At 47.1% G+C, this 27,480-nt stretch overlaps 5 protein-coding genes across 5 annotated transcripts; 4 read left to right on the top strand and 1 right to left on the bottom strand.

Annotated features, from left to right (window-relative positions):
* Nucleotides 1-492: 492 nt before the first annotated feature.
* On the bottom strand, nucleotides 493-1,157 carry EI90DRAFT_3204913 (uncharacterized protein; the record flags this gene model as incomplete). Its single annotated transcript, XM_039066429.1, has 2 exons — nucleotides 493-638; nucleotides 716-1,157. Coding segments are annotated over 2 exons (588 nt in total), but the record flags the coding sequence as incomplete, so codon positions are not given.
* A 14,352-nt stretch (nucleotides 1,158-15,509) lies between these two features.
* EI90DRAFT_2922785 (fibronectin type III-like domain-containing protein) lies at nucleotides 15,510-15,758 on the top strand (the record flags this gene model as incomplete). The annotated part of the gene is made up of 1 exon (XM_039054802.1): nucleotides 15,510-15,758. A coding segment is annotated over one exon (249 nt), but the record flags the coding sequence as incomplete, so codon positions are not given.
* Nucleotides 15,759-17,452: 1,694 nt separating this feature from the next.
* EI90DRAFT_3145797 (D-isomer specific 2-hydroxyacid dehydrogenase) lies at nucleotides 17,453-18,756 on the top strand (the record flags this gene model as incomplete). The annotated part of the gene is made up of 5 exons (XM_039065346.1): nucleotides 17,453-17,829; nucleotides 17,905-18,061; nucleotides 18,135-18,285; nucleotides 18,349-18,605; nucleotides 18,676-18,756. The coding sequence occupies 5 exons, from the start codon at nucleotides 17,453-17,455 to the stop codon at nucleotides 18,754-18,756; spliced, it is 1,023 nt and encodes a 340-aa protein (XP_038915323.1).
* Nucleotides 18,757-19,186: 430 nt separating this feature from the next.
* EI90DRAFT_3060843 (uncharacterized protein) lies at nucleotides 19,187-19,665 on the top strand. Its single transcript, XM_039060522.1, has one exon. The coding sequence runs from the start codon at nucleotides 19,227-19,229 to the stop codon at nucleotides 19,641-19,643; it is 417 nt and encodes a 138-aa protein (XP_038915324.1). The 5' UTR covers nucleotides 19,187-19,226; the 3' UTR covers nucleotides 19,644-19,665.
* Nucleotides 19,666-20,535: 870 nt separating this feature from the next.
* Nucleotides 20,536-23,227, top strand: EI90DRAFT_1226457 (uncharacterized protein). The gene is made up of 18 exons (XM_039051578.1): nucleotides 20,536-20,786; nucleotides 20,923-21,054; nucleotides 21,127-21,205; nucleotides 21,268-21,281; nucleotides 21,341-21,361; nucleotides 21,425-21,502; nucleotides 21,559-21,638; nucleotides 21,692-21,723; nucleotides 21,781-21,805; nucleotides 21,864-21,875; nucleotides 21,934-21,949; nucleotides 22,007-22,079; nucleotides 22,136-22,206; nucleotides 22,259-22,346; nucleotides 22,405-22,449; nucleotides 22,507-22,544; nucleotides 22,612-22,762; nucleotides 22,827-23,227. Exons 2-18 carry the CDS (start codon nucleotides 20,981-20,983, stop codon nucleotides 22,911-22,913), a joined length of 984 nt encoding a protein of 327 aa, XP_038915325.1. The 5' UTR covers nucleotides 20,536-20,786; nucleotides 20,923-20,980; the 3' UTR covers nucleotides 22,914-23,227.
* Nucleotides 23,228-27,480: the final 4,253 nt, after the last annotated feature.

The raw sequence follows: 27,480 nt of genomic DNA on the forward strand, positions 1-27,480 counted from the left end.
TTCTCCGGAAAACCACAACCCAACTGAAAGAACGGCAAACGAGGAGATAGACGTGCAAACCGTGGTGAGGATGGGAATCATTGGGTAATGGTGGAAATTCGAGAACGTGAAACAGACCAATCCAGCGGAGAAAGCAAGAACAGAAGCAACGAGGAACATGAGAGGTGAGTGCACGATCCATATGGAGATCAACCATGGTAGGCATGCATGCGGGGATCGGTAAATTGCGTGGATGGACTCAAGCAAACTAGGAATCACTTACTGCCAGTGATATGCCAGCTGGCTATTGATGGCACTAGCTAGAGAGAAGACCAGAGACATAATCCATAACAGATTCACAGCATTTTGTGCCTTGGTGCCGAAGCTCTGATACGAGAACTGAATTGCTGTAGCATCAACCACAGCGAACAGGGCCGCCACAGTGGAAAGATTTTGAAGGGTTTTAGTCGTTTGTGTTTGGCCGAATTTTATAGTGGGTATCCCTGTTACACATCAGATAGGCTCTTGTTCTCGAAAGTGGATCACTTCACCAATGTCAACAAATACATGGAGGGAATGTGACATGCTCTCGCAGTGCTCGCCTATCTCGGTAGCGAGATCATTGAGGTATTGCCTTATATATGATCGTTTAAACTGGTCTGTTCGATGCTGTTGAGTGAATCGCTGGGAACGGACATCAAACCCAACCTACCACCAGCCCGATGGCCCTTCAAACATGAGCTCCAGTACATCAGGTTATCGTGGAAAAGTGTCGTGGAAGCATTGACGGCTTGGTCAGTGAACTCCGGGATTTGATTCAGACATCCAACAAATGTAGTTAGGCTATGGGCCAACGAAGCCATTTGCTCCGGGATGGTAGCTGGGGAGTCCACCTGAACCAAGGCGGAGCGTATAGTGCGTGTATGGTAGCGAGAAGCTGGGCGCCTAGGTTTTGGTATGCTAGCCAGTTCCTTCTCTCCGCCCTCGAAGAGATGGGCCGCGTTAGAATGAAAAGAACGAAGGAGCCTCTGGAGACAATCGCGTAGTTCATCTGCCGAGGATGATATGGCGACGGATGAACCGAGTTGACCAACAGCATTTGTGAATGATTGTAGATTTGCGTCAAGCGTGTTCATTTTCCTGATGAATGGTACGACAATTCGATAATGATCACCATCAATTGAATATCATATGAGAATATTCACCTTACGAATGAACATGAACGAAAACAAGAGTTAACTCACAGCCAGCTCCATGTTCAGAAGAGGTCCTAGCTGTAGCTTCTTCAACTTCTCTCACCTCCTGCGATGGCCGTTCATATATCCCAGGAAGGGCAGGGGGACGCCGCTTAGGTGCGGAATTTTGATGTCGTGTATCAGCTGAATGGTGACGCGCTCCTCTAAGTGTGTTGGCCGGAGAATTCGATTGCGACGCTACGAGACTCTCTTGGGACAGAGTCATACTTTGACCTTTAAAACATGAGGCTTAATATCAATGCGACTTCAAACGAGCCATCACTGACGATCAGAATGTGGTTCCATCCTGAGGGGGACGACTGATTGACAGATCACTGTTTACTTAATGATAATCGGGTTGGAGACTTTTGGGGGTACACGAGCAGGGCAGAAGACATACGTATTTAAATCCTCACACATAGCGCGCTGTCTATGAGGGAGAGATGGGACACCAATGAGCGAGGGTGCCTCGGCAGCCCATGCAATCTGAATTGCGCTCCTCAGCTGATTCTGGCGCACAGATGTGGAAAGGAGGCATGACGAGAGACATCGCCCGAAGAAGCAGTATCTGTTCTAAGTAGTCGCGCTCCATCACTGAAAGGAAGAGTACGTAAACACGTTCCAGCCTCTATCGGGGGATCATTCTATTCCAATGGAGACTGGGAGCCTGATCATCCAGGCGTTGCTTCAGGAATCGAGAGGTCGTAATCAAGCCCAACCCCGACCTCCCAGGCAATCATACAATAGCGGACCTGAAGCTTCGGAATCGAATGAATAGCGCCCATGCATCTGAGAGTAAACCTAAATATGTCCCCCAGTGCCCTCGAGTTATCAGACCGTGCCCGTTTGGACGGTCTGGACGAGGAGCCACTGTCACTCCCTCATCTCCCTCCTACGAGGGACTTCATCTCTTTCAGCTCCTCGCGGAGCTGACCTGTCTGAGCAGCTACCGCTGATGCGATAGCTGATTCCCAGCCTGCATTTGGCTGGGGTGTTGTTGGACCTGGGCTGAATTGGCCGATCCAGGGGTTGATCTGGCCAGGGAAGTTCCCTGGGGAGTATACCTGGGGCTGCAGCAGCAAATGCTGCCCCTGGAATGGCGCTTGTTGTGCCATCGGTGCAGTTTGCACCGTGTATGGTTGGAAGCCCCTCTGAGGAGGTTGGGGGTATGCAGTGCCTGTTGGCAACACGGATGGTTGTTGGTTTGCAGCACTCATTTGTGCCGTGTGCATTGTGTAGTCCATGGCACTTATCTGCACCTGGTGTTATTGTTGTTCTGGGGAGCCTTGCTCCCTGGGTTGTCATATTTCGATGTCCGGTGGCTTTTTTGGATTGAACCAAGGGTTGCCTCCCCCAGAGAATGACATTTCATTGTTATGTTTCTCATGGTGGTGGGAGGGGTTTTTGTTCTTGCATGCATGGGATTTGCCACAGTTGTGTGTGCTTTTGTTGGAGGAACTCACAACACCTCTTTTATATTATTTCGGACTAACCCGTGCCAGGCCACGGATATATTCATTCATTTGAATTCATTTCCTTTTCCCTCAGTTCTTCACGCATATTAGCTGAGACTGAGGTTAGTTACAACAGTCCTTTATTACTGTTTCATTTACTATTGTAACTTACACTATGTACATTACCTCTAGCTTCACGCTTATAGGTAATACAATCAGTTCTTCATGCATATTTGCTGAGACTGAGTCATTACTCATAGTCCAGCTCCGAGATCACAAGTGTCGCTCATCAACAGCTTTTACACATGAGCCTGTGGTTCACGTGGTCTAGGCAAGTTACTTGCCTGGCCCATGTGATCTCTAGTACATGGTGTGGCTGTCCGGGCAAGTTGCTCGCCCAGAACTTTCCCATGCTCTTGGCTGTGGGCCATCGTCCCTCGGCTTTACTTCCTCTGCCTCTGTTTTTGGGGGTGTAGTGATGCTGAGAGTTCCCTGTCTTCTTTGATAGGGAGTTTTTCTGGTTCCCTCACATTTTGTAATGTGAGGTACTCATCCAGGTGGACAAGGTCATTGCAATTTCCTAGGGGTTCCCATGTGGTGTCCCCTAGCTCCCATTTAACCTTAAACCAGAGTTTGTTGTGAACCCACGTGTGGTTTAAGATTTTGCGAACTACTGCTTCACGATCAGGGTCTTCCCCAAAATCATAGAATATGTTTACTTCCCTATTTGGGAAGATTTCTTGGTCATTTGGCTCGTGAGGTATGAGCTGGGATATGTGGAATCTTGGGTGGATTCTGTGTTGTTCAAGTTGTGGTGGCAACTTGAGGACGTAGTTTGACGTCTCTGGAAATGTTTCCAGAATTTTGTAAGGCCCTATGTATAAGGGCTTTAGTTTTCCTGCCCTTCCTTTGGGTAGGTTCAGCTTATCTGTGGATAAGTATGCAAGCTCACCTTTTCTCAAAGGCAGGTCCGGGCGTCTTTTCTTATTCGCCTGGATTGTTTGAGTGGCGTGATTGTGTATTATCACGTCGTGTGCTGCCATGAGGTTTTCCTTTGCCTTTTGGGTGAAGTCATTTACTCCTGGGTAGTCCGAGGGTGGTGCTGTTAGGCACATCTTTGGCATATGGCCATAGATTAATTCGAACAGGGCAAATCCTGTCGATGTGTTTGAGCTCACATTGATCACAAATTCCACCATCAACAGTTTCGCTGCCCAGTTGCATTGATTTGGTCTAACCATTGCACGTAGTATGTGTACTACTTTTTGTATCATTCTTTCCACTTGGCCATTGCCTTGCAGGTGGAATGCAGTTGTGAATTTCAACTGCACACCGAGTATTCGGTGTAGTTCGTGCCAAAATTTTGACGTGAATTTCGAGTCTCGATCTGATATGATTGAGTGTGGTAGACTGTGGAGTCTTACAACTTCACAAAGAAATACGAACGCTAGTTCTAATGTGTTCGTTGTTGTTTTTATTGGAATTAGGTGGATGTTGGACATCAACCTACAAATGATTACCCAGAGGTAATCATATCCCAAGCTTGTTGGGAATGGACCTGTGAAGTCCATGGCTATTGATGACCATGGTGTCTCCAGGGTCGGGAGTGGGTGAAGCAGTCTGGGATTTCTCCTGGTGCTTTTCTTTGTTGTTTGACAAGTTCCACAAGACCTGCAGAACTTGTGGGTATCCTTCCTCATCAACTTCCTTTCGTAGTTCCCTTTTGGGACTACTATTTGGGTTGTTCCTCCTTCTCCAAGTTGGGTTATCAGCCCATCTTTTATGGAGAAGTTTTTGAAATTCCCCAGGTTCTCTAGGATTTCCCGGTGGATCTGGCTTTGCGAGTATCCAGATTTTATTGCCTCAATGAGGTCTTTTCCTTTGAATTGTTTTCGAAGGTTCTCTTCTGGAATTATGATTTCTTCCAGGTTTTGGGCACTCCCCCCTAGAGCTTCCTCTAGGGTATTTCTCACACATATTGCTGCGAGTCTCTTTCTCTCTGAGTTTTTACTCAGGGCACTGCTTAGCAGCAGTTCTTTGTATTCCTCAATTCTGTCAGGGATAGTATCTTCTGCATTTTTGTCCAGATGGATGTCCACCGACACATAGTCATCGAAATGCAGATCCTTGTCCATTGATGAGTCATAGTACCATGAGAGTGCATCTGCCACTGGCCTTCCATGTATTTTATTTCACAATTGAAGCTTGCAAAGAAGGCTTGCCATCTCAGGTGTCTACCTGAGTTGTGGTTTTTCGCTTTGAAATATTCCAAAGCTTTGTGGTCCGTGATTACTGTGAATTCACAGCCTCCCATGAGATCGTCTTGCCATCTCATGAGTGCTTCGAGGATGCCCAGTGCCTCGAGCTCGTAGGCGAAGTACCTATGTTGTGTGTTGGTGAACTTTTTGGACATGAATGCGGCTGGGCAGCAAGTCTGCCACTTTTCGCCTTGTCCAATTAGTGCACCCATGCCTGCTGGGCATGTGTCTGTTATGACCCAGATGTGGAGTTTGCTCCTCTCTTCTTCTGAGAGGCTTTCCAGTGGATTTCACTGGACAGGCTTCAGGATCAGAGCCCTGCATGCTAGATGTTTGATCTCGTCAAAGCATTTCTGGTGGAGTGGTGTCCACCTGAATGTCTGCTTGTTTGAGCAGATTTTTTGCAGTGGTCCTGTGTAGCCACTGATGTTTGGCATGAATATCGATAGATATTCTACCATTCCCAGGAATCTTAGGACTCCTGTGTGGTCTACTGGCTCTCGCCAGTTGTGGATTTTTTCCATTTTATCCACTTGGGTGTGGATGCCTTGTTCGTCCATGTGGCTTCCTAGAACGTCTAGGATTGGAGCAAATGGCTGGAATTTTTTCCGGCTTATGTAGAATTTTGCCCCCTTGAGGCGAGTGAACAACCACAATAATGCTTTATTGTGGTTCTCCACCGAGCTTGTGCTGGTGAATATATCGTCGAACCAGACGTGTAGGCATCTGCCTACTTCTCCTTGTAGTTCCCAGGTCAGCATGCACTGGAAAGTACAGGGAGCGTTGCAGTCTCCTTGCTGCATCGTGTTTGAGTTGTACATCCTGTGGGGCATAGAGAATATCATCCTATGGATGTCATCTGGATCCACGCATATTTGTTCATATGCGTTCAACATATCGATCTTGGATCAGTCGCATGTCTGGCATTGGTGTGATGTCGAGGATCGTGTTTGAGTTACGATTCCTCACATCTATTACCATGCATAAAAATCCATCTGCTTTGCAGATACACAGTAGCAGGCATGCTCACTCGCTGTTCATGGGATACCACCATCCTGCTTTTACATAGTGATCTATTTTGGTTGCTAGTGCTTCCTGCAGTGCTGCAGGACATCTCGGGGTGTTTTCCCAAAATTTCTTGTTCAGATCCTTCAATGGGATTCGATGGTTCACCTCCCTCAAGGGAGGCATTTCTAATGGCACTGGCACCATTACGGTTTCGAATTTCTCTCTCCACCACTCCCTGAGTATTTCGAACTCGGGGTTGTTCATGGAGAGTCCTTCCAGACTAGGATTGGGCCAACCTTCAGGGTACTTTCTTTCGATTACCCTGAGGTGTGTTTCAATCCCGCCTCCCTGTCAGGGGGGCTTCTTTTTTGGTTGTTCTCAAGCTCTTGCTCGAGTTTTCCATCCATGTGATCTCATCACATGGTCTTCACTGACTCCAAGGGTATCTATGTTGCCCTTGTTCACCGTTCTCACTTTGTGGGACCGGAAGTCTAAGCTTACCTGGTTTGTGTTTAACCAGGGGGTGCCAAATATGGCATCGTACCTATCGATGTTAATTACATCGAAGTAGTGTTTTTCTATGTGGCCGTTGATCTCAACGTCCATGTTTGTTCTGAACAGGATCTGTGATCTTGTTCCTTTCATCCCCATTTGAAGGACAACTGGGTTCTCCAATTGGAGAATTGGGATGTGGACTGCACAGACGAAGTTGTCAGGATCCGGACCCCAGCTGGGAGTGGCCAGAGGGCGAGGCCAGGTGTGGAAGCTGGGGTACTCTCTCCAGCTGCTAACTCCTCGAAGTTGCTGAGAGGACTAGCCTCAGCCTTCACAGGGAATGAGCTGAGAAGAAGGGTAAGCTTCTCAGCCCCCTGTGAGGCCGACACAAAAGGACCCTAGGAACTATACAGTTCCCGCTTGCTGCCGACTTTCCATAATGGGTGTGACCCGTGGGAAAGTTCTGGGCGAGCTGCTTGCCCAGAATGTTCCCACGGTTGTGGCTGTACATTTCTGGGCAAGTTGCTTGCCCAGAACATTCCCACAGGTTCGCGCACGCACGTCATTATGTGAAACAGTGGGGGGAAGGATAGGGGGAATGGGGAAATGTGGGGAGAGGGTGGTTAGGGAAGGGGTGAGGGTGTCTGAGGGTGAGTGGGGTCAAGGGCTGTGCCCTGACAGAAGTCTGGCGATATAGTGTCCATTTTGGCTCCACTGTCAAATAGTGCATAGGCTTTTACACCTGCTATTTTTATGTGAGCCATCAGCAGTCTCTTTGTGGAGAGTGGTCTGTTTGCGGGGTATTTTCCCGTGTCTTTTGAGATGCGGAATTTCACATCAAACAAGGGGGTCTGGGTTTCGATGGACTTTTGATCCTTCTTCCCTTTCTCCTTGTTTTCCTTGGGTACTTCCCCAAGGCATCTTTTCTTGGTGCTTCCACCAAGGCTTCGGCGACTTTTTCATCTGCTATGTTTTCTAACTGGCATGCTACAGCCAGTTTGATTTTGTAATTTATGTCGTCGTGATCGACAACTGACATTGGGCCCATCCTTATGGTCCCAACGTTGACTTCCTCACCCTCTGAGTCAGGTGAGTATTGAGGTCCTTTGTATGGGTCCTCTACTTCATTCGAAGCTGGATGCTCCAGAGTTACCAGAGTTGTTCTCTGGTTTTTCGTCTGATGAGTCTTCCGACTCTTCTTCTGTTGTGTTCACGATCTCCATGGCAGCTATGCACCTTGGTTTTTCATCGCTCATTGCGTTGTGTCTTGGGCAATCTTTCGTTTGCCCTATTTTGCCGCATTTGCCACAAATTGGAACTGACTTTTGGTCGGTTTTCCTCGAGTTTTTCGAGGATGTATCCTCCTTCCATCTGGGTTTCAGCTCTTCAGCCTTCTTTCCTGATGGGAGGGCTCTACTGCGGCTCGTGGTTGCCATGGTAGTTGTTCGGGTATAGTATCCTGATTTGTAGGCTGAAGACATCTTCAGCCCATCGATTATCTCATCTACACAAGATATTGCTTTTAACATCTCCTCGTTTGAGGAGAAGTCCGCTCTGATTCTATCATGAGCAATCATTTCCCTCTTCCATTTGAGGGGAATGTAGTTTAGGAACCTGGAATTGAAGGACGCCTGGTCTGGCAGTGTTACCATCTGGGACGCTGCTTTAGACAGTTCTAGGTAGAACTGTTTTAGGCCTTTTTCCGCTTCATATTTAACGTTGCGGTACTTCTTTGTCACGTTCAATGTGGCAGAGGCTTTAATGAAAGTTCTCATCAATATGTTGAGAACTTCGAGGAACATGCCCTCATCTCCTCTGAGGAGAGTTTCGTCTTGGAGTCTTATTCCGAGGTCGAACGTGGGTCCCCCTAATCCGCAAATCAAGCAGTCCAGATGGACTTTGTCAAATTGGGGACCTTTGCATCCTTGTGAAGCGAGGAATCCCAGTAGTTCTGTGAACCACTGCCAGAACAATTCCATGTTGTTCTCCCCTGACCATTTCTTGTCAGGGAAAGCCAGCCCATTTTTTAGGGCTTCAGGCTTCACTCCCTCTGGGTAGGGAGTGAGTATTCTCATTTTGGCCATTCTTATGGCCTTTTCGTACCATTTCTCCAGGTACTCCTCTTGCTCCCCTGCCTTCGTGGGGTCGCTATCCAATGGAGATCTCTCCTTTGGGGGGTTTTTGCTGGGGGAAATCTTCCTCACAGCGTTTCTTTGGTTTCAGGCAAATTCACCTGAAGTTGTATTTGGATTCTCTCATTGTTTTGAGAGAGTGTGGTTGAGTTACCTCTCTGTTCGAGAGGTCCATCGAAGGTGGACATTTGGCCAAACCTTTGGTACGTGCTGATTCTCCTCCTAATTTCTGAACAATGCCTTCTTTCAGCATCATCTCCTATCCTTGGGAGAAGGATCTCCTTAGTGTCTCTGTTGAGTCGCTGATGATACTCCAGTGCGCTTTCACTGGTGGTTCTTTTCGTGAATTTCTCACGAGTTCTATTTATGTCCTGGCCTGTGGTCCAGGGGTGTTTTTTTTTGTTTCCTCACTTTTTTGTGAGAAGTTTATCTCCTTCAGCAAGTCCATCTGCTTGCTGATTTTTTCAGTCAACACGTCAATTGCGTTGGCCATTCTTTCTAGAGTTATCTCTAGACAAGCCATACTATTGTGGTTCATTTCCTTGATCTTTTTTTGGATCGAGTTTATCACATTTATTATGCGCAATTCCTGGTTTTCCAGGAGGAAGTTTGGTTGGGCAAGCAGTGACTCTCCCCAGTTGACATTGCCGCTTCTGGGGGTTCCAGAAGGGGTTCTTGGAGTGAACACTCCATGCTCGCTTTGTTTAGGTGAGGCCGTTGTGGAGGGTGCTTCCCTTTCATAGAGGGGTCTGTTCACTGGTTTTCCTTACTTTCCCGTAAGGCTTCCTCAGCGAACTCCCTCATTTCGGTTCGCCTCCTCTTCATTATCTCGGAGACCTCCTCCAAGGTTGGCGACCTTGCCTTGTCTGGCATGGCATGGGGTAGTGTAAACAGCGGAAGTTCTTTTGGAGCTTCTGCGCTCTGGGAGATCCTGCTCTCAGGGCGTTTTTTCGTGCCTTCTTGGGCTTCCAGCCTGAGAAGAAGTTGGTCTTCGCTTTCCATCCTCCATTCAGATGGAACCTGGAACAAGTCCAGTAGTTTTTCGGATAGCCGACACGGGGGCTCTTCCCTTTGTTTCCCTTTGTCTGCCTTTGGGGCTTGACTTGGGGACATGAGGGAGGACTCTGTTGTAGTACATCTACCTCTTGTTTGATTTCCTTTTCATGTGTCACATGACTGCAGAGATGAACTCTATCTGTTTCTACTCTTGTATAAACATTACAGTTCATCTCAGAGGTGCCATAACCTGAGTTACAACAGACTCCAGGGGATAGTTGGGCCCTGGAGTTTCCTGCAACTCTATCCAATCAGCTTTTTGGGCTGATTGTTCAGCACTTACGTGTTTATCGCACAAGTCAATCACCTCGTGAGGAGGTGAAGGATCTTCCCCAGCTTGGGTTAGATCGGTATATCGTGGAGTTCTAGGGGTATTCAGCCCCACACTTACTCCACGTAAGTTTCTAAAACCTTCAGGGGCCAGCCCTGAGGTGGTTGCTATTGCCAGATCGTGTTGATCCTCATTGTCGTCTGATGACGGCTGTTGATTTGAATCTCCCATGATGGGAGATTGCGGTTTCTTGATGAACTGCTCATTTCTTTTTAGCATCACTGCAGATGTGACCTTGCCCTTGTGGGCATGCTTAGGCACCATTGGCACTACCGAGTCAGATGTTAAGATTGATTAGTTTTTGTGGGTTGTGTTGTAAAACACACCTCATACACTTAAAAAAGTGTGAGGTCTCAGGGTAGCTCAGCACACAGAGCCATAAGTGATACAAGGGTGTGTATTTAACGGTAGTGTGTAAGCAGTTACCCAGAGGTTCCTGCTTACCCAGGTGACTATATGTATCTAATTACATGTGGCTCAGGGTTTGGGGCTATTGCCCTGACATTGACCTGGTCGCTTCGTTGCACACGTTAATCTGCATCTCGTTACAGGCCTCATGGGGCTAAGGCACAGGAGATGCGAAGGCAAGACAAGATCAGGAGCAAGGAGTCAGACCATGAGGAGCAAGCTATAAGCTGAAATCAATAAGGGTGAGTAACCTGCCATGTTGATCAGCTGAGGGTAACTTTCACTGATCAATGGTCTATAAGGTCGCAATCTGGACTAGGCCAAAGACTAAGGCAATCTTAAAGTCCATCGGTGTTATGCCTTAACTGTAACATGTCTTCACTCATGGGATGAATCCTCCAGTTGCATGGCAGTCATGTACCTACATATGTACAGTGGAGGGTGGAGATTCTCCAAATAATCTTGAAATGAAGTGGGGAATTGCCACAGCCCAAATCCACAATTCTACTGCCTAGCTACAATGTACATAGGAACTTGTAACCTCAGTCCAAAATCGACTTGATTTTCCCCCAAGAGACTTTCCCTCTGCTAGATCCGAAATTAGGGACCCCTAGGACAACCAGCAATGGCACAGCACTCTGCATGAGTCGCTGAGGCCAAGGTCCTTCCACACTAAGTCTCCAATTCCATTCTGGAGTCGTCCAAATCCACCGTATCTAACAGATGCAGAGAATACAGAAGATGCAAAATATGTGGGGGATGCAGAGGAGGCAGGGATGCAAGACTGAGTTGTGCCATAAGCCTAGGATGAACCAGAGGGACTGGATGCCAGAGCACCAAAGGCTCAGGAACTGGAGGTGAAGTCGGAATGCCAGCAGGGTCCAGGGTCTGATTGTTGGCCAAGTCTCACTCGATGGGGCGGGGGGGCCAGACATCAGATTGAGGGCTGGTTAGATTGGGTTTTGGGTTGGCAGATTCGCCTATCGGTGTCATATCCATCTATGGCCATCACCCTCCACTACCTCTGGTCCTTCCAGATCACCTCCACTCCTTCGTCACTAACCTCGGAGCCTCTGGATTCTGCAACTACCTCCAACTCCCCTGATGGTCACCACCCCCTCAATTCAATATATTACCTATGCCTCCCTAAGTATGGATCCCTGAAGGCCTCCAGACAGCTCCAACGTCTGCTAGTGCACTCCCGCCCCCACTGGGCAATTCACTTGCTTGCCCTGCAAGCCTACTTTCAGGCCTATCCCTCCTTTCCATGTCTGGGTTATAGTCCACCATTCCACTAACCCTGTAACCCAACTTGTCGGCAATATTCAGTCAGCTAACAGGTAACTCTGTTAGCTCTGCTCTGCTTGGTCCCACCATTCACAGGCCCACCCTCTATGTAACTATATATACATAACTTGTAGATAGGTTACACCCTAGTGATAAAATCGACTAGAGTTATCCACCCTTTTAGTTCTCGCTGCCAGTAAGTAAATTGGGGCACAGACATGTAACTTGGCACAGTGCTCCTGGTCTGAGTTGCTGAAGCCAAAGCCCTCCACCATGGAGATATATCCTTTGTCTCAAATCCAGTCTCTAACAATCAGCATTGATTCACCACTGATGGAGCCCTGGGATGTGTTGGTCATGACACTTGGGATATCAGTGACCCAGGAATTTGATGACTGTCACTGAAATTTAGTGGCCCAGCACTATCCCTGTCATATCCATACCAACTCCACCCAACCTCTGACCTACTCCACCACCATTCTGGTTCACCTTCAGTCCGTCCCCTCCCTCACCTCCACCATACCCTCCAGTATACCTCTGATCCACCTCTGCCTCCAATCTCCAGTACCATCTCTGGTACCCCTTATCCTAATCATAGAAGGTTATTAATATTCCTACCTGCCCAACATTACTACAGACCTCCTAGGACCTCTGCCAATCCTGCAAAGGTTTTCCAACTATCCAATAGCTGTCGCTAATCCCACCCTTCAACTACTCACTCCACAGTGCTCAATAAGGCAATTCTCTCATGAGATTGCCAACCCAGCAAGTGGGTAAGTCCATCTTGGGTTTTCCCTTTGTTCCTATTTGTCTTGTATTATGTATATAAGTCCTGTACTGTAGTTGATGGCACCTCAGTGCAAAACCGACAATAACAACTATTCCCCCAGAGTTCACACCCCCTTGTCCTGAAGTTAAGGACCAAACACTAGCATTACCAAATGTAAGCACAGTGCTCCCCTCTGAGTCACTGAGGCCATGGTCCTTCCACTCATCCCCTACCTCTGGCCCCCCTTCTGGGGAAAGGTCCAGGCATGCTTGCTCCGTCCTTGCCATGTCTTGACAATCCCAAAGACTCACATCCAAAAAAGTATTTTGCATTTTTCTCAATAACCTGCTTGTCAATTTAGTCTCAAATTATATATTCTGGAAGCTATTTGAAGGACTATCCAACTATGCAAAGTGTGTTGACACCGTGGGAAACAGTCTGGACACCCCTCCAGACAGTGGCTGTTAGAATGGGCAGATTCGGACGACTCCGGAGTGGAATCGGAGACTTAGCGTGGAAGGACCTTGGCCTCAGCGACTCGTGCAGAGCGCTGTGCCATTGCTGGTTGTCCTAGGGGTCCCTAATTTTGGATCTAGCAGAGGGGAAGTCTCTTGGGGGAATTCAAGTCGATTTCAGACTGAGGTTACAAGTTACTAGGTACATTGTATATAAGGAGGGGTCCGGAATCAAAAGGAACAAGGGTAGGATGAAAGGAGACAAAGGGAGATGGAAAGAGGAACAACACCAAGGGTCAAGGGTTTGACTCAATGGTGTTTCTCAAAGGAGGAATGAAGGGCCAAGGCCCAAGGAGGAAGGAAGGAGGATGGGAGTCGGGAATGGCTAGCTGACTGAATAGAAGGAAGCAGCAGCCCAAATAGGAATGAGGGAGAATAGCGGAATTGAAATGGACAATGCAATAGTTGCAAGGTCCGGAGTAAGTCCGGAAAGTCCGAACTCGGAGGTTAAACTCCAGAATATTGGCAAACGTAATTAAATGGAATGAGCTAACCAATACAATGGGTATAAGTGGAGGTGGGTCAAAGTCCGAGGTTGGAGCTAAGACCAGAGGTTCCAGAGACAGAGATGCAAACAGGATTCCGGAGCGGAGGTCCGGAGTCGGGAACATAGGTGTTGCATGCTCATCTGGAAGGTGTTGAGGATGAGGTCAGACCCAGAATGTTCCGGAGTCAGACCGAAGGTGGTGTTGGAGCTGGAGGTGGGATAACCTCTTGGGAGTTGGCAAGGAGAAGGTGATGGAAGGGAAGTAGGACTCCGGAAGTCAGGTTCGGAGTTCCGGGAGCCCGGAGCGGAGGTCGGGATTGTATGGATATGACAGTGGCCATGTCAGAGTACCAAGCTGCTTGGTCTCTAAGTTGAGGAATCCAGAGCTCTCACTGGAGCTGAGACCAAAAGGGAGAGGGTCAGTTTTAATGGAGGAACCCAATAGAGCGGGTTGTGGTGGAGATTCCAGCTGAGCAGCAAGGGGGAAAATGAGAGAAGAAAGTTACTCTCCCCACTTGCTACTCAGGAAATGATAAGGTCAGGGTACTCAGCAATGTGGGGCTGCTTTACAAGAGGGAATATATGTATTACATGTCTGTGTCAGTCTGGGGATAGTGATCGGGCAGTGCCAGTCTGGGGTTGATGTGTCATCAGTCATGAGTAAACAGTCCAGACCCGGTTGTACCCTGACAGGCCAGCACTGTGCACAGACATTGAGTTGGACAGCCACACTAACCCAAACACTTGCATCCAAAAAAGAATTTTCTCAACAATTTATTGGTCAATTCAGTCTCAAAATATATATTCTGGAAGCTATTCAAAGGGGCTATTCAACTATGTAAAGTGTGTTCGGACCATGGGATGGACGAGTATGGCATTCCAGGACAATTATTTGCAATCATTGAATCAAACTGAATTAGGACATCTGAGGACATTTATAGTGCCAAAGGCCTTTTAGGCCCCATGCAAACATCCTGAGGTCCCCTGTGAGGTCTTAGGGGGTCACTCAGCACACCAGGCTGTAAGTGTTACAATGGTGTGCAATTTGCGGTGGTGTTAAGCAGTAACAGGAAGTTGCTGCTTAGCCACGTGACTCTATGTACACCATTGTTACATCAGACTCAGGGTTCAGGGCTATTGCCCTGACATTCTCCCCCTTTGCATTACATGTGTGAAGCATACATGGTTTTAGGAAGAAAGAAAAGAAATTGAATTCAAGGTAAAAAAATAATTTTTCTTTAAAGAAAGTTTGTTATTGCCCCTACAAAGTGGCCGATGTGTACATTTAGGAAGAGGATGGGAAATAAGGATGAAGAATAAAAGAAAATGAAGGGGTGTGAGGCCATTACTTTAAAGTAAACAGCGATACATGGATATCGCAGGAAAGGGAGGGAAATAAAAGAAGAAGGGAGTTTCGAAAGTAGATTTCAACCCAAAGATTGTATATCTTTGGTATTCCTCCTCACTTGTTCCATGAGGAGTCATGTGTAAATGGTGTTTACACATGAGTGGTGGTGGATTTGGGTTAGATGGAGTAGAAGTTTCTGCAATTGTTACTTGCAGTTCCTCACATACAATATTGTGTGTGGGGCCTCGAGTTGGGGGAAGGTGTTTTCATGGGTGCCTCAATGGCATATTACTGTGTCACTTTCCCTTTTTTTGAGGGTAGAGTTATTGCCCTGGAGGAGGGTTTTCCTCTGGGTTGTTCATCTGGACATCCGATTGCTGCATTGGATGTGATGACATAGCCTGGGCTACAGTGTTGAGCTGTGGACTTGACGAAGTGGGTGCTTCCTGGGTGGGAGTGGGTTGCTGTGTTCCTGAGCCACTTGGCTCAGGTGTAGAGTACAGTAAGTTTACCATTCTTCCCATGGGGAAGGATGGTTGCTGGCTCATCTGTCCAGTGCAGAGACTTGCATCCCTCTCTCGGTATTTGGAAGCTTTCACTTCCCACCCTGCAGCTTTTGCAGCGCATTCCTCAGGAGTCCTGAGTGGTTTAAACTGGGACTTCACATAGGCAGCTTTGCCTAGACTTTCCCAGGAGATTTGTCCCTCTTCTCTGGGGAGCTGTAATCCTCCGCGAGTTTTTACATACTCTCAGGTCTCCCAGCTCTATCTTGAGTTTCCAGTATCCTCTGAATCACTGCCATCCGCACTCAGAGGATTTGCTTGTTCCTTGCTGAACCCCGGTGAATCCGATATTGTGACAATTGAAATATCGCGATATGACCTATCTGTCTGGAACACGGTCCAACAAGGATGGAGTCGGCCCCAAGGCCTGATTGGGTTGTTGGTTGGTGCTAGCAGCAGGGATTTTAGATTGAAGGGTAGCATTCCCGGTTGAATCCTCCCATACAAGTTGGAGTGTTGTGGCGGCACAGTGCACACAAATCGCTCGCAGGATATAGGCAAAGCCCAGCTCTCTATTGGAGTTATGATGTGTGGTCTGGTGTGACGGTGGGTCACCGGTGTACATTTCGGCTAGTCTCCGGAGGCACCATGAACGTTTTCCATGATTATATCGAAAAAATTGCTCATTGACAATCTGGTTCGTGAATCTTTCTTGGGACCTTGGTTTGGATCGCGGATATTCACAGGAACAGGGTCGTGAAAGCACCGCATCCCGTCCGACCTGCGAAGCAGGGCACAGCGCGGGAATCCCGAGGGCTGTTTTTTTTTGGGGGGACATCTCTCCACTAACGGGAATGTCGTTTTGATTTAGTCTCGCTTTTCGATTCATGTTTGATCACAAGACTGATAGAAGTCGGGCCATAAACCAGCTGCGCCGACCGGCATGAACGAAATGAACCAGTCCAGCTTACGTCAAGCCGTGGAAGAGTGCCATAGGCAGCATCAAGGGGCACGAGAACAAGGGTAGAAATCCACCATGAGCTGCGGCGGCATCAACATATACCCAAGCGGAGGGCTTTCTCGGCAGTGATCAGTGGTCAAGTTGAACTGATAAGAGTCGCAAGGAGATATGTAGAGGGTTCGTAGCTTCAGTCCACACATAACAACTTCATAATCAGTGAGAATGAACTGGGGATTCTACGGTGAATCAAGCTGGTAATAGACTCGTGGTGTCTTTTCACATTCAAATAGCATGGTGTTGTAATGGTCCCCGTCCACCACTGGCGTGATGTCAAGGCGAACATGGATGTGAGAGTATCAACAAAGTGAGAATCTATTCGAACTTTCTAAACGATCGGGCGGGGAGCCTATAGAACAAGCAAATCTCCATCATCGGCATAGCGGGCCCGAGAAGCCGCGCGCGACATAGAAATTTCCGCAAGGCGCGAGGAACATTTGTCTCCCATTGAAGGAGCAGCCAAGGAGAAACTGTGGCTGCGTCGGGATGAGAGGACTGATCAGAGTCGACTTTCGTAGAAAATAAGATTATTCGAGCCACCTAGCGCGGCGTGTCTTGTTAATTATGGCGGTGACGCCGGGCTACCTTTCACATTAATAATCCGAGCCGAAACGTCAGTTGGAAGAATCAAGCCCGACCAAAATTCGACAAGTGTTCAAATCCAAAGCGCAACATGCAGGTGCCTCAGTGAAGATGTGATTAGTAAAGGACCGAATGATAAAGGCTTCTTCGAAGCGATGATGACAAAAACTAAATTCTAGAAGTCTTTGATAATCCGATCACGTCGCATTGTCTTTTACGGCCGTAGCTTACGCAAGTTGCTCTCATCCACAGCCTGATTCGAGTGGCAGGAATGTCGCTCAGAGAGTAAGGGGGCCATGCGATGCGTCTCCTGGCAGTGAGATCAAGGTAGAACGAAGCATGTCGTCCTGTCTAAGACACGGTAGAAATTATGGATTTTTGGCGACGCCAGGTCACTTGATCTATTTTATGCGACCCGATTTACTGCGGCCGATTTGTACATGGGGCATTTATGATTATCATTTTTGCGGTGCTTCCACTCCCTCGCGGTATAAAGACTCAAGAGAGATGCTAAGGATCTTACCGACCTTACCCAAACGCAGTCTCGGATTGAATCATCAGCCAAATTTCTCGGCACTATCAGCAACATGTCCCATCTCGACCCATACGCGCACGTTGGCAATGGCCTGACCCAGATCGCCGTCCTTGACGACTATCAACACGTCGCTTTGAAGTTCACAGACTGGTCGGCCATTCTTCCTCGAGCCAGTGTTGACCTCTTTGACACCACCATTCAAATTTCCGATATTGACAAACTCGTGAATCGTCTTGAGAAATACGAGATCATCGTCACGATGCGCGAGAGAACCAAATTCCCTCGACAGCTTTTGGAGAGGTTACCGAAATTGAAACTATTGACCACAACTGCGCCGAAGAATGCCAGCATCGATGTACAGGCTGCCTCTGATCACGGTAAGACTGTTGTGGGGACGGGGTATCATGGAAAAGGAACTGCAGAACATGCGTTGAGTCTGATCCATTGTTGTTCCCCTGAAATGACTCTGATGGCCTACTTCCTCAATTATATGTGAACAATTAGTTGGGCGCTGCTTTTGGCGACTGTCCGAGGTCTCGCTCACGAACACGTTAATACAGTGAACGGGGCTCCATCCTGGCAGAGCGTCGTTCCTACCTCTCTCCGTGAGAAGAAGCTCGGCATTGTCGGCCTTGGCAATCTAGGGAAACTCACGGCGAATGTATGTGCCTATATTTTCATCTTTGTTTTCAATGCGGTGATCTTACATCTTCTTATCTTATCTTTTTATCAAGTTTGGAAAAGCCTTTGGAATGGAAGTTCAAGCTTGGTCGCCGAACTTGACCCAGGAACGCTGCGATGCCGAAGGTGTCAAATTTATCCCCACCAAGGAAGAACTTTTCAAGACCTCTGACGTGATCTCAATTCATATTGTGCTTTCATTGAGTATGTTTGGATAGTTTCACTTTTCCCTTCCTTGCTTTTGTCGCACTGATCCCTTGCATTCAGGTTCCGTCGGATTGATCGACTACTCCACCCTCTCCTTGATGAAACCCACCGCCTTTCTCATCAACACCTCTCGAGGTCCACTCATTAAAGAAGCTGATCTCATTCGGGCCATTAAGGAAGGGATCTTTGCTGGTGTAGGGCTCGACGTATTTGACACCGAACCCCTGCCGCTTGACCATGAGTTGAGGGCGTTGGCGAAGGATAGGAGGGTCACTTTGACCCCACACGTCGGATATGTGGATGAGAACCTTTATTCGGTGGGTAGACAAAAATATATCATGTAGGAAGCATTGGTTGTTTAATTATCCTTTTTCTTTTTTGTCATAGATCTTCTGGGGAGACACCGTCGATAACATCAATGCATACCTCGATGGGAACAGAGGGGCGCTCAAGGTGATACGTAATTGAGTAACGACTGGAATGTACTATTAGCTTATCCCACGAAAACCATTACCAGATATCGCATCTAGCTATTCGTAGTTGTAGCACCTTACAATCGATATTTTGGTATATCTATCGTGGAAGTCTCATCCACCAAAGAGTTTAGATCGCTATGGGAATTTATGGCACCCTGGAAGACCGATATGGATCAAAAGTCAAAGGTTTACATATGTAAACCCTTCCATCTTCGCATTTAATTGCCGGATCATTATTGATGTCATCCCCTCGATCGGGATGCCAATCTGAGCGCGTTTATTCATGCAAGCTATTGTACTTTCCCCTCTGCTTTTCCCATTCGTCCAATCACTTGTTCGCTCGCAAGGGTTCCGTTTTCATTTTACTTTCCCCTGTGGTGTTTGAAGTAAATTTTTGGGATGGTCGGGTATTGGTTGTGAAAGGAACTGCGCTGTGATGAAAAGGCCCGGGGAACTGATCAAATGCTGGCCCACACTCTTTGGCCCTTCAACAACAGTCAGGAAATGAAATTAGGATCTATTTTAGCAGACAGGAGGGTCCGAAAATGTTCGATCGAAATAGTTGAGGCTGGGAACGAGACCATTCAACGTGCGGCGAAAGTAAGGCATGGACGGAATCAACGAATGATCAGGGGAAACGCGCTGCTCGTCATTTCCCCCCTCTTGGTTATAGTCGCAATCATCTTTGTCGTCACCCCATTTATCCTTATTCTCGCCGTAGTCAACATACACTCCACGAACCACACCCATGCTCTCCCTAGTAAACCACGCACCTTGTTACATGGCACCACAGGATTCGCCATCTGTCTGCCAATTCTTGTTGTCGACCAGAGCTTGCGTCTACGCCTCGGTAACAAAGGCCTGTCCTCATTCGTCTAGTTATTTTTTCAACGATTCTGGAGACCCGAAGAGCCCCTAGCATACACGATATTCCATCCTTTGTCCATATGACCAAGACACATTTGGGTATCAGTCGTGCGATTGGGTGCCCAGGGAACATAATAGTACCAGCGGTTGTGTAGGTCGAATTCGAAAATGTATTTCGAAATTGATGGACAAAATCCAGTCCCCATTGCGCGGAGACATTCGTGACCAATGGGATGTGAGCAGCCTAGGTGCTCTGATGGAGGGGACATTATTGCTCTGTACTAGGCGGATGAGACTTGCATAGTGCGTGCAAGGAAAATCATGTTTACGGTTGCATCAAGTTGCGACCCAATTAGTAATTCTCACGGTGCTCCACTCTTCTCAGATGACCTGTCTGCAAGCGGTAGGCCTACGCTGTAAGCAGACGGAAGGTCTTCCCCTAATGGGCATTCGTGCTCGGTGGCTATCATTCGGCTTGTTTCTCAGATGGGGAAGGTTTGAGAGGCAACGGAATAGGTGCAAGCCGCAGTTCGCGACTCTTTCGTCAGTCTCTCTCGAGTTTGGACGGGCACCCGGTGGTTTTTCATGCGGCTAGGAGATGGGGAAACAATCAGGAATCCTTGATATCAATCCCTGTGATGACGGTGATCAGCTCGCTCTTATTGCCTCGCTTTCGCCACAGCATCAAGCTTTTTTGCCACCTGTTCTCTAGGATACGATAATGAGGACACTTTAAGTATTCCTCCCTACTAGGCATATATTTTAAAGTTTTGGGTCTAGAATTTGCTGTGCTCTTTGGTTGGCTCGCGTCAGATTCTATTCAAGCTCCCTTTTATGGCTCGTTGTTTTTTTTAAAGTAGCATCTCAGACAGCTTCTGATTTTGTGACATGCGTGGCGTCCGAGATTTATCCACTTGGCGACAAGAATGTGGAGCGTCCATCCCAAGCTTTGTCCACGTCATCCTTGTCGTCTCTTCAAATCAGCTCCACTGCTATCTGATTTTTTGTTGCCTTAGTATCTTCTTTCTTCCCCTCCTTGCCTGCCACTTCCATTTACCCTCTCACGGACCAGCGATGGCTCTCAAGTCATGCCCTAGCTTTGTTGCAGAGTTGACCGAATATATTGTATCCTTATATCCTTGATGGATAATCCAGGTTCGTACACACCCGTTGACTTAATTCGGACGCATGGATGGAGACTTATTCCGACGGAACGGCCGTAGTCGATCGCGCAATCGAACTCTGCCACGCTTGTTGTATATGAGCCAGCCTAGTACGAGAGAACATTTAGTCCTTTCCCTTTCTCTCCTCCAAGTGGCTTGTCTACTTCTTTACTCCGTTCGTCCGTCATGGTCCAAACCATACCCTTCCACGTGGAGCAGCTCTTCGGTGGTGCTCTTCTGGGGAATATCATCTGCGCGGTGTAAGCACCCTGTTTCCAGATGGAACCGATGGCCTGATCCGAGTCGTTTGCACGCTCACACGACGGTTTCAGTTTTTTCGGGATACTCACTGTGCAGGTCGTCTTTTATTATGGCCGTTTCCCTCATGATAGTAAATGGACATGGCGAGCGGTACGTCCTCATTGATTGTTGACTCAAGTTTGATGAGGCTTAAATGTTTGGTGTGACGTTAGGTTGGATTTCTCTGGTTCGTTCCCTGCGGTGCTTTTCAGGCGACCAGAAGATAACTTTCGCCTCATGCTGAAGGCTTCTCATCCTAACCCAAGTGTATGTGGCATTGGCACCCTCGGAGTATCTCCGTCTTGACGGCCTGTGGTTCTTGCTTTCAAGGATTATGGTGACTAGGGTGAATTGGAGGTGGCAGATCGAAAATTACTCCAACCTCGATGAATTGCAACAAGGAAAATGGTGCACACGCTTTATGATTGAAGGATGGGAGTTTCCCTGCTCAATGGTTTTCTCAGGCAACTTGTCATATACCAACTTTTTGCGTCAGTGACATCCGTCACCGTGCAGACTTTTTTTGTGTATCGAATTTGGAGTTGTGAGTGCTTCTGGGCGTTACTGACCCTTTATTAATCATAAGATTACCGTCAGTATCTTCGAGTATTTGTGCTGCTGCCCCCGTGGTACGTTGATATCATATCTTGAATTCGCTTGCGATGCTGACCCATTCATAATCACAGCAAGTCTTTTCCCTCGCGCAGTTTGGTAAGTTCCCAATAAGCATTTTCACATTCATGGACTGAAACCCTCTGGTTTGCGGCAGCCTTCGGCATAGGTGGGTTCGGAGTCCATGTCCATTTCAGAAGCCTTACTGGCGTGCAATTCATTCTTAGCACTTCAAGCTAAGGCGTACGTGTTATCATGACTGCAGATTGCATCACTATTCTGATTTGACAATGGCGCCAGGGACATGTCGTCGACTTTCGCTGAAATCGTCCAGAAGTGGGATTGGATAGCTACAGCTTGGCTAGTGATGCAGGTGTGTAGTCCTCAATTTCAACACTCCGACCTGTCTGTTCCACGTAAATCCGCCAGGCGGTATGTGACGCTTCAATAGCGGTGTTGATGACGTCCCTGTTATGGTACCGGAAGACTGGTTTTAGAAAGTGAATCAATGATTGAAGTGCAGCAACTCAGGACTGACCGGCTTTGCAACAGAACGGACAGTGCTATCAACACAATAATATACTGGGCTATTGCGACGGGTAGCATAACCTGTGTTCAATCTATTACCGGGCTAGTTGCCGTAAGTACAGCTGCAATTATCTTCCGGTAGAAAGCATTGGACCCAGACGATGTTTTAGTTCGCCAGATCTGGCTTCTCGCATCTTACTCTCATAATGGGGATCGTAAGCCTATTCTCAGGCATTCTTGAGGCTCCTAAAAGAACTCCCGGATGTTTTCAGACCTTCAGTTGCATGTATCCCTTATGCATGCTCACAAAGTAAAGCATAAGCATTCTTCCTTGACTCTGGACACCGTCACTAATAGGGCCTCCTGTGCTCCGCTAGCTTACATATGCGGTCTAGAGTACGAAAGAAGTTGACTGCGCCTACGAGGGGCAGTGATAAACCATCTATTCCTCTTGATGCATTAACATCTGCCCGGAGGAGGGCTGTGATTGCTCATGAGCGGGGCCAGCCCATGCCACAAACCCGACTTGTGAGTTTAGGATGCCTAGCTGTGGCGTATGAATACAGAAACTTATACAGTCGGACTCGATAAGGGCAATGTTGTTATAAACTTTCATCGTTCTAGGTTCGAAGACAATCACTGCAGTGTAAGTCCTTTCCCAAGTTCAATGTCCACTTGATAGACTGTTTGGGGGCTGTGATAATAGAATGCTCATCAACTCGATCATGGTTCTTGCCTGTCAGATCCTGATCCTGATGCCCCGGAGTTGTGTGATCCCCATCTCCCAGATGCGGAACTTGGAAATGTCTATTGATGGTTTTCCCCACTCCATCGATGTTGATTTGCATCGAACAAAAGGCACCGACAGGAAGCCCTTTGAGCTAGTCTACATGTTTGAGACAACAAGCTTTTGATTGGTTCTTATCCTCTGTATTTAAATTATTGTGGATAGCCTTAGTAGTATTAATGCAGTCATTTTCTTTGTGTCACTGACTCATTTGATTATGTTTGGCACTAAACAGAATATATACACTTGCCTATGTGGGGCATGAGATGAGAAGAAGGGTAAAGGTCTCATCTCCCCGCATGGTTGCTATATAAAGGAAAGGGTCACATGCCCACAACTGTACAGCTGGGGCCAGGTGGAGCCGGGTCAGGTAGGTGTGCCCTGACACCCCTCCTTCCTCATCATCTGAACCTCCCCTGAGCACTCCCAACTCTGTGGTTCCCTCTCTTTCTCATTAGGGTGGTAGATCCCTTGCCCCCTTACAGCAATAAAAACCTCCTAAATTGCAGCTTTCCAGTGATACCAATTCCATCCAAAGTGGTCCAGTGGAACTGTTAGAATGGGGGAGTTCAGATGATTCTGTTGTAAATGCAGCGTTCCAAATATGGCAACCTGCTTCAGCAGTTCACTCGCAACCCAGATGTAATATAGAATGAAAATATAACTAAAATACACATGGCGCTCCAGTGCCCATATTTATACTTCTCAACAATATTCCAGGCTCTTCTATGCCCAGTGCTTATGCAGGCACCTAGTAACCCCTAGAATATTCCCGGATATTCCGGTTCAGTTTCATCATGTGACTTGTATTCCAACAGATTCTGGAATGGAATTGGAGACTTATCAAGGAGGGACCTTGGCCTCAGTGACTCAAGGGGAGCACTGTGCCTGAAGGGTTCTGCTTACTATTTGGGGATGGTAACGTTCTGTTCCCCTGTTCACCTCAGGCCTCAGTTAGTCTGTCTAACCATAAGCTTTGATGAGCTGTATATTCAATGGGGTAGAGGTAAAAGGCTTACAACTACTCCAAGGTATATATATGTAATTTACATATCTTGGCACAAATAAATAAAGAAATAATAGCATCACTATAATGGGAATTATAGTGATGCAACATAATGATATCACTGTAATCGGAATTATAGTGAAGTAAGGTTAATCCCTTACAGTGCCATTGCTGGTTGTCCTGTTGGTCCTTAATTTCAGATCTAGCAAGGGGTGAGTCTCTATGGGGCATTTCAGACTGAGGTTACAAGTTACTAGGTACATTGTATACATAGGAGGAGGTCTGGAGTCAAAAGGAACAAGGGTAGGCTGGAAGTAGACCAAAGGGAGCTGGAAGGGGGAACAACACCAAGGGTCAAGGGTTTGACTCAACTAAAGGAGGAGTGAAGGGCCAAGGCCCAAGGAGGAAGGAGGGAGGATGGGAGTTGGGAATGGCTAGCTGACTGAATAGAAAGAAGCAGCATCCCAAATAAGAATGAGGGAGAATAGTGGAATTGAATGGGACAATGCAATAGCTGTGTAAGGACTTAAAATGTGTACCCACACATTGTCTGTCCTTTGCATACTTCACATCAAGCATGACTGCAGTTGCGCTTCAGTAACATAGACAACCTGTATAATATTAAGCTGCATTACATCATGTAGATACACATATACATATAAGATGCGTGGGTAGGAGGAAAGGCCCCTTAGCCTTTACTCCCCCATTAACAATATGGCTCATTAAAGCGTACTTGTGCGACGGACTGGGAGTGTGAGGCACTTATAACCACATGCTTACACTTTTTTACGCTCAGTAAGTTAATCCAGTTAACCCCACACTTGTTCCCAATTTGATTGACGTTGCAAAGCACATTGTAGGAGAAATAATGGTCACACTATGGAAACCCATTATGGAAATATGCCAGATAAATCACAAAACCCCATACGACAAGTAGATATGAGAAAATAGAAGGACCTGAATTTTAATGAATTTTAACGAATTATTATGACTACACACGATAAATTGAAAGAAAGAAAATTAGTAAAAATACTTCAAGCTTAGCATCAACAAGACGGAATTCTTGGGGGAATTTATAGCAAATATTAAACAAAGAATTAGGACAATCGACCAAGATTTGACTATAAAAACAACCAGAGAACCTCCACAGAAACTACTTTCCCACATCCATGTCATATCCATATGTCAGGGCCCAGCCTCGGACTCGGAGGCTCCCTGACCTCAACCCCCATCTAACCTGTCCTCACACTATGTGGGGCATGAGATGTATAGTAAAAGGAAAGATAATATATACACTTGCCTATGTGGGGCATGAGATGAGAAGAAGGGTAAAGGTCTCATCTCCCTGCATGGTTGCTATATAAAGGAATGGGTCACATGCCCACAACTATACAGCTCCTAGAGTTGTGTAGTGTGACCCGGAGGGAACATCCAGGTGGCAGTGCCCAGTAAGCGTGGGAACGTTCTGGGTGAGTTGCTCACCCAGAACTGTGGCTGTGACCTGTGGGAACATTCTGGGTGAGCTGCTTGCTCAGGAAGTTCCCACGCTATCCCGTGCGCGTGCATGTACACAACACACAAAGGCAACAACAAGGCAACAGTCAAAGAATAAAAGGGGGTAAAGTAGGTGGGGAGTCCAGGGCACCCTAAGGCAGGGTGCTGAACCCTGACACCATACAATCCCGACCTCCGCTCCGGGCTCCCGGAACTCTGAAACTGACTTCCAGGGCCCTACTTCCCTTCCATCACCTTCTCCTTGCTGACTCCAAAGAGGTTATCCCACCTCCAGCTCCAACACCACCTTCGGTCCGACTCTGGAACATCCCGGGTCTGACCTCAACCTCGACACCTTCCAGACGAGTACGCAACACCTATGCTCCCGACTCCGGACCTCCACTCTGGAATCCCGTTTGCATCTCCATCTCTGGAACCTCCGGTCTTAGCTCCAACCTTGGACTTTGACCCCACCTCTGCTTATACCCATTGTATTGGTTAGCTCATTCCATTTAATTATGTTTGCCAATATTCCGGAGTTTAACTTCCGAGTTCGGACTTTCCGGACTCACCTCAGACCTTGCAACTATTGCATTGTCCTATTCAATTCCACTATTCTCCCTCATTCCTATTTGGGCTGCTGCTTCCTTTCTATTAGGTCAGCTGGCCATTCCCCACTCCCATCCTCCCTTCCTCATTGAGCCTTGGTCCTTCACTCCTCCTTTGGGAAACACCATTGAGTCAAACCCTTGACCCTCGGCGTTGTTCCTCCTTCCAGCTCCCTTTGTCTGCTTTCGGAGTACCCTTGCTCCTTTTGATTCCGGACCCCTCCTTATATACAATGTACATAGTAACTTGTAACCTCAGTCCGAAATTGACTTGAAATACCCCCAAGAGACTTTCCCTCTGCTAGATCCGAAATTAGGGACCCCCAGGACAACCAGCAATGGCACAGTGCTCTGCCTGAGTTGCTGAGGCTGAGGTCCTTCCACGCTAAGTCTCTGATTCCACTCTGGAGTCATCCAAATCCACACGTTCTAACAGTCCGCACACATAGCTGAGGATGGAAGTACCATGGAACAAGGATTCCTTAGGAACTAATGCAAAATTCAAAGTCGTGTTTATAATAGGAACTGTAGATGTCCCCCAAACGGACCCAATGAAAGTAATTACAGGGAAAACTACCCATAAATGATGGAGATATGACTAAAACTCCCGGAAAATGAGGACAACATTTAAAAGGCAAGCATGAAGAACAAGCAGTAACGACCGAGACGAGCTTGATGGTCCATTAGAAAGGAAGGGATCTAATCTTAATTCACCCAAATTTTCATAATAAAAGGATCACGCATTAATGAGATATCCAATAACGGGAATAGTGACATCAAAAGTCTGGGCTCAGGGAAAAGATGATGTTTACATAGGATCCATAATTAAAACATACAACAAAATTTACACGGAAATTAAGGAACTATAGTTATGCAAATTTTCAGCCCAAACGGTCCAGCCGTTGTGAAGTTATACCAATGATGGGAGTATAGAAATCTGCATCATGTTTAAAGATACGTGAGGATGGCAATGTGAAGGGAACCAGCTATCGGAACCGAGATCCGCACTTCGGCAGCTCATGAAGACCAATTTCCATCCAAATAAGGAAGACCCTGGTCAAAACAAAGCATGGAAAGTACAAAACAACCTTAGATCATGAGGGAAAAATCTGAAATAAATCATGGAAGCCCATATGAAGGATACAAATACCCACACATACCATAAATCCTGAACAATTAAACAAAACGGCACCCACATACGAATGACTATGGGAATGATGCACATGATTACCGAATGTGCATGCAAACTTTTGATAACTCAACAAATACCAGGAAATAGAACACAACTTTAGTACCAGAAGGTGGGAATAATTGAAAATCTATGATACCAAGAACGTGAAAACCATCCAGA

This window comes from Cantharellus anzutake (genome assembly GCF_015039405.1).
Source record: "Cantharellus anzutake strain C23 chromosome Unknown EI90scaffold_28, whole genome shotgun sequence".
In the NCBI taxonomy this organism is placed as follows: domain Eukaryota; kingdom Fungi; phylum Basidiomycota; class Agaricomycetes; order Cantharellales; family Hydnaceae; genus Cantharellus; species Cantharellus anzutake.